Source organism: Melanostigma gelatinosum (assembly GCF_949748355.1).
Source record: "Melanostigma gelatinosum genome assembly, contig: SUPER_10_unloc_1, whole genome shotgun sequence".
NCBI classification, from domain to species: domain Eukaryota; kingdom Metazoa; phylum Chordata; class Actinopteri; order Perciformes; family Zoarcidae; genus Melanostigma; species Melanostigma gelatinosum.
Genome location: NW_027635324.1, coordinates 291,670 through 298,454, shown reverse-complemented (window position 1 = coordinate 298,454; position 6,785 = coordinate 291,670). Strand labels below are relative to the sequence as shown.

The window sequence follows — 6,785 nt, the reverse complement described above, 5'->3', positions numbered from 1 at the left end:
AAAGCAGACACCCTCACCCCAGAGGAATGCCAACAGTTCAAGAAACAGGTCATGCGAGAAATCCAAGAGCATAAAACGAAAGTTACGAACGTAACTACGGTTCTATGAATCCTGGATGACCGCCAGAGGCAGTGCTTAACACTGAATGTATTCCGTCGCGCGCATGCGCAGGTCGAATATTTATATCAACAAAGTCACGTGTGACCTCGGATGACCACCGTCATCTATAAGTTCCGGTGTCATCCTGAGCTCAGTCCTATGGAATCTTCTCGCGAGTTCACGGGATTCCGAGTGACCAAGAACTCTGGCGGTCATCCAGGATTCATAGAACCGTAGTTACGTTCGTAACTTTCGTTCTATTTCATCCTTACTGACCGCCAGAGGCAGTGCTTAACACTGGATGACTTATACCAAAAGAGTCACGAGGAAGCACAGTAACTACCCCTTATAGCTCCGGCAGAGAAAATTGGCCAAGAACCCTCCCCAGTGGGTGAGGGTCGGCAACGTTAACTCTGTAGTGTTTGGTGAATGTGCTCGGTGATGCCCATGAGGCCACCGCACATGTATCCCCCACAGGCACACCACTCAGGCTTGCCCTCGGTGTGGAGACACTCTTGGTAGTGACCCTTCACCCCGGATGGCCGAGCGCAGCCGCTCGCCTTGTATGTATCGGCAATGGCCTCCACTATCCAGTGGGACAGGTGCTGTTTTTCCTTTTTTTCTTAAAAAAGGAGCACAGCCCTTCTTAGGCTCACCATAACTGACTATGCAGGCGGTGGCTTCCATATAAGCTCTGAGGGCCCACACTGGGCACAGCAGCCTTGACCTCTCCTCTCCCGATGGGGGAGGGGGGGGTCAACTTTGCCAGCTGGATAGGCCGGTTTATATGTGAACGTATCCACCCCCTTGGGAGAAACACTGCCTTAGGCCAGAAAGTGACACCCAAGCCATCTGAGTTCCACCTCAGACATGATTCTTCCACTGATAGGGCATGCAGCTCGCCCCCACATTGAGCTGAATTGACAGCAAGGAGAAAACCGTCTTGCTGATAGCCATCTAGGCTCCGCCTGTGCCAGGGGTTCAAAAGGACAAGCATAAGCTGTCCAGTACCAAGGGTAGGTCCCATGCAGGGGAGACCGGCCCTTATCCAGGAGAGACTGTAGAAACTCAGTACAGCAGGCACGGGGCGCTGTACTGGGACCTTGTTCCGAGCCGCACACTAGTCGGAGAACAGCTTCCACCTGTTTCTTGTACTGCAGGCAGGTAGACCGCGCACTGGCATTCAGAATAGTCCGTCAGACTGGTTCTATGCAGCCACTCAGCATCCGGTCGGGCCCCCCCGTGACCCCTAATTGAAGGCGGCAGGGATTGGAATGCCAAATCCGACCCTCTAGTTGCGACAGGAGATCCCTCCTGTCGGGGAAGAACTCTGACAAGCTTATAGCAAAAGCAGAGGGACTGGTGGAAAGGCATAAAGAAGATCCTCTGGCCACGTGTGAGCCAGGGCATCTTGACCCTCCGTCAGGGAGACCCAGTGGGGGCAGTGGGTCGACACGTCTGGATGCAGCCGCCACTCTCCTGGTGGAGGCTTGTAACAGAACAGGAAAACCACAACCTTGTTCCATTCCCCTGGTGGGTACATTGCCCACAGGCTGGTCAGGCGAGGGGCCTCCCAAGTCAGAAGGCCACGGTGATCCCCGTAGCAACTTCTGCAGATCTGGTGCCCCATCGATAGTTCATGGGAAATCACAGCAGAGGTGCTGTCCACCGGACAAGCACATGCTTTCCCTTCAACATGGAAGGAAGTGCTCGAGCGCTAGCTCTAGAACCTGGACCTGCGGTCTTTCAGCAGACAACTGCCCCCAGGCTGTCCCGTTCTGTCACCCTGCACCCGCCTTGAGAGGCAGGTACCTGTTGTGACAATCTCCTGGTGGAATGGAACCGAGCCCCTCCTCTCCATGTTCACCTTGAGGCCTACCGGGCCACGTGAGAGAAGGCGAGCAGTGTCCTGTGGCGCCTGAAGCCGGGACGGCACCTAGGTCAGCCAGTCGTCTAAGTACGGCAGTATGTTCACGCCCTGCGATTGCAGGGGGAAAGGACAGCAGTAACACACTGTGGACACCCATGGGGAGATGGGAGAGTCCGAATGGAAGCACCCAGGACTGAAAGTTGTGGTGACGCACCATGGGAACAGGCGTCGATAGACGTGAAGCACTCTCCCTTGGAAATCCGCTGATGGGAGAAAGAACCCTGACAGCCGGCCTGGAGACATCTCCTGGCACCCCTGCCGGGGGGGACGGGGACGTAAGTAGGGTTGTATAGGTAGCGGTCCGGCCTCTCAGCAGGACGCCGAGGCCTGTTGCGCTACTAGGGTAAGCTGGAGGCTGAGAAACGGCCTTGTGGGCCAAAAATGGGACCCCTAGGTCTGGGGGTGCAGGCATGTCCCTGCAAAGACCAGAGAACTGCTGCCAGGTCTGGCTAGCTCTAACAGTCCGCTGAAGCGCCTGTACAGCAGCTGACTCGAACAGCTCACCAGGCTCCACTGGGACAGTATGGAGGGTCCTCCTACATGTCTCAGATAGGGGTGACTGCGCCAGCCAAACCTGGCGGCGAGTCTGAACCAGGGTGGACATCATACATCCACGTTCCCTCGATATGAGCGCAAACGCCTGCAATGAAGCATCACTGAGCAGAAGCGTCGAAGTAGCCCGCTGCAGAGAATCTGCGAGGGAAAGCATGAGGTGGGAGAGGGAGTTGTCGATACGGTGCACAGTGCTGCTGTGTCCTAAGCCCTGGATAGCAGGTCATCTTTGACCCGACATTGGGTCGAGGGCACCTGGCATCGGGCCTCAGAGTCTCCTCAGGGGAAACTGATGGACGCCATAGTCGTCTAACTGGCTGGCATACGTGCAAGGCCAGATTTGCCACCTCCTGCATGGTCTGATGTAAGGTGGGAGAGAGCCCTGGTGTCTCCACCATGCACGCAACTCCCTCAGATATTCCTCGGAGGGAGGAAGAAAAGGTGGTGAGGGCGGGAAGGTGCCTGAAGAAGGCACTCACAGGTGGATGTTCCAGCTGCTGTGTATGCCCGGCGTGCAAGCGCCATACAAATGACCAGGGTAGGTTGGTCTGGATTCAGCTTCCCTGACAGGGGGAGGTAGCCCTCCCGCATCAGGTGTTCCACTTCGGCCAGCCTAGCAGACCTTACTGCTCAAGGCGTGATGCCGCAGGTCCTGCCTGGGTTCTCCCTGCCAGGGCAAGAGGTCAGGGCCGTCCTCCGGCTGAAGAGGAGCTATACAGGTCCTACAGCCGGGAGAGTTTAACATGGCCGCGATTCTGGTGGAACCCTTGTCCCACTAGTTTATGCGGAATTCCAAATCAGTCCGAGCGGGAGCGCTCTGCTGAATGTTAAGAGAACAGGCAGGGGGCAGTCAGTGGCGAGTGATCCTTCGGACACTCCTCCCTTAGCCAGCCGCTGCGGATATTGGTGACCCACCAGTTAGCCTGAGCGAGAGCACTCTGCAACTGTGGAAACAGGTCAGGCAAAGTCCTTATAGTGAGAGGGGCGAGGGCACTCTCTAAGCCCACTCTCTTCACTAAGATAGTTGCTGCAGATATTAGTGTCCCCCCAGTTAGCTTGAGCGAGAGCACTCTGTTACCGTAAAAAACGGACAAAACAGAACACAGTCCGTACAGTGAGAGGGGAGCGAGGCCACTCTTCACTAAGATAGTTGCTGCCGATATTGGTGTCCCACCAGTTAGCTTGAGCGAGAGCACTCTGCCACTGTGGAAACAGGTCAGGCAAAGTCCTTATAGTGAGAGGGGCGAGGACACTCTTCACTAAACTAATTGCTGCAGATATTGGTGTCCCACCAGTTAGCTTGAGCGAGAGCACTCTGCCACTGTGGAAACAGGCCAGGCAAGTCCTTATAGTGAGAGGGCAGCGAGGACACTCTTCACTAAGCTAGTTGCTGCAGATATTGGTGTCCCACCAGTTAGCTTGAGCGAGAGCACTCTGCTACTGTGAAAAACTGACAAAAAGAACACAGTCCTTACAGTGAGAGGGGAGCGAGGACACTCTTCACTAAGACAGCTGCTGCATATATTGGTGTCCCACCAGTTAGCTTGAGCGAGAGCACTCTGCCACTGTGGAACAGGTCAGGAAAACAGTCCTCATAGTGAGAGGGGAGCGAGGACACTCTTCACTCGGATAGTTGCTGCAGATATTGGTGCCCCACCAGTTAGCTTGAGCGAGAGCACTCTGCTACTGTGAAAACGGACAAAAAAAACCACAGTCCTTACAGTGCGAGGACACTCTCCACTTGGACAGGTGCTGTAACTCTTGGTGTGCTACCAGTTAGCCTGAGCGAGGGCACTCTGCTAACTGATATCCGCTACCGATATGTCCATAATGTTTACAACAATCAATGGACCCACCGAGTATTAGCTTAGTCTAGTTAGCCGGAGCGAACTCGACAGCCGTAATGCGTAAAAACCATCAATGGGCACAACCTCGACGTTGATTTAGTCTAACTAGCATTCACCGAGTTAGCCTGAGCGAGCACATTCCGCTAACTGTGATCGTTGTAATGCTACAAAGTTGATGGCCAATACAAAGTTGATGGACGCAGTCCCAGCATCAGCTTTTGTTTAGCTAGTTTCCCACTGAGTTAACCTGAGCGAGGACGCTCTGTTAACTGTGACAGCTGTAAGGATACAAAGTTGATGGCTACAGCCCCAGTATCAGCTTTGTTTAGCTAGTTTTCCACTGAGGTAACCTGAGCGGGGACGCTCTGTTAACTGTGACAGCTGTAAGGATACAAAGTTGATGGCTACAGCCCCAGTATCAGCTCTGTTTAGCTAGTTTCCCACTGAGTTAACCTGAGCGAGGACGCTCTGTTAACTGTGACAGCTCTGTTAACTGTGACAGCCGTAAGGATACAAAGTTGATGGACGCAGTCCCAGTATCAGCTTTTGTTTAGCTAGTTTCCCACTGAGTTAACCTGAGCGAGGACGCTCTGTTAACTGTGACAGCTGTAAGGATACAAAGTTGATGGCTACAGCCCCAGTATCAGCTTTGTTTAGCTAGTTTTCCACTGAGTTAACCTGAGCGAGGACGCTCTGTTAACTGTGACAGCCGTAAGGTTTACAAAGTTGATGGACGCAGTCCCAGCTAGCATCCAAGTTAGCCTGAGTGAAGACACTGCTAACTGCGAATTACGTCAGATGTAAAGATTAAATCTCCATGTACACAACGCCAATGCGGACTAGTGTCTCACAACGTTTGCCTGAGCAGGAACACTCTGCTAACTGTGATAGCCGTAACACTGTGAAGGGCGGGCCGACAGCGTAATTCTACGCTCTCGTTAGCGCGCCACTCGATTACTAGAGCGGAAGCGCTCTGCCAACCGTGGAACAAACAACTGTTATAGAAAACAATGTTAATCGATCTTACCGATTGCTGTCATCACGACTTAGCTGCCCTTATCAGACTGGTGACGACCGATGATAGGAGCGTCCACCAGTCCGGGGCTTGATGTCCGCACGGCGAACACACCGTTCCCTCCGAAGAGGGACAGCTCGTCGCAGCCTTTGGAGGGCGAGAGAACCGCAACTCCGACCGGTAGTCACAAGGCTACAGCGACGAGCTCTAATATGTCTTGATCGTAGACACATCCTTGTTTAAGCTACCATGGTAGCTAACCTGTGACGCGAGAAGAAAAAAAGGACTGAGCTCAGGATGACACCGGAACTTATAGATGACGGTGGTCATCCGAGGTCACACGTGACTTTGTTGATATAAATATTCGACCTGCGCATGCGCGCGACGGAATACATTCAGTGTTAAGCACTGCCTCTGGCGGTCAGTAAGGATGAAATAGAATCAAGATCTACGAGTTCCCAGAGGCCGATGACGAAGAAGAGAACCGGCTGGTGAAGAAGATAAAGGACAAGTTGCCGCTGGCTGTAGTAGGAAGCAACACCATCATCGAGGTGAACAGCAAAAGAGTCAGAGGGAGACAATACCCCTGGGGGGTTGCAGAAGTTGAAAACAGTGACCACTGTGACTTCACCATCCTGAGAGATATGCTCATCAGAACACACATGCAGGACCTGAAGGACGTGACGAACAACGTCCACTACGAAAACTACCGCAGCAGGAAGCTGGCTGCGGTCACCTACAACGGAGTGGACAACAACAGGGTTAAAGGTCAACTGTCCACCAAGAGTCCTCTGGCCCAGATGGAGGAGGAAAGGCGAGAGCATGTGACTAAGATGAAGAAGATGGAGATGGAGATGGAGCAGGTGTTCGAGATGAAAGTCAAGGAAAAAGTGCAGAAGCTCAAAGACTCTGAAGCAGAGCTTCAGCGGCGTCACGAGCAGATGAAGAAGAACCTGGAGGCGCAGCACAGAGAGCTGGAGGAGAAGAGACGCGTGTTCGAGGACGAGAGAGCGAACTGGGAGGCCCAGCAGCGCCTGGAGCAGCAGAGAATGGAGGCCTCCAGGACTCTGGCACGATTGGCTTAGTTTGGAGGGCAGGGCCAAGACCATTTAGTCTGCGTGGAGTGCAGGACAAGCTCGGTCTGCTCTGAGCGCAGGGCTCAGACCATGCAGTCTGCTCGGAGAGCAGGGGTCAGACCATACAGTCTGCTATTAATTTTTATTTAAGACAAAACAGTCTAAATTTTTAAGCGTGTGTGTACGCAGGTGTGCTTGTGGAACATCGGGGGTTACGTCGGTGGGAGAATGGACGGACAAATTTGGTTAAGGCCAGGACACCGGGG

General features: G+C 53.5%; 1 protein-coding gene across 1 annotated transcript; it reads left to right on the top strand.

The window, feature by feature from the left end:
* Nucleotides 1-3: 3 nt before the first annotated feature.
* Nucleotides 4-6,528, top strand: LOC306783938 (septin-7-like; the record flags this gene model as incomplete). Its single annotated transcript, XM_079297330.1, has 2 exons — nucleotides 4-81; nucleotides 5,890-6,528. Coding segments are annotated over 2 exons (717 nt in total), but the record flags the coding sequence as incomplete, so codon positions are not given.
* Between the last annotated feature and the right edge of the window lie 257 nt (nucleotides 6,529-6,785).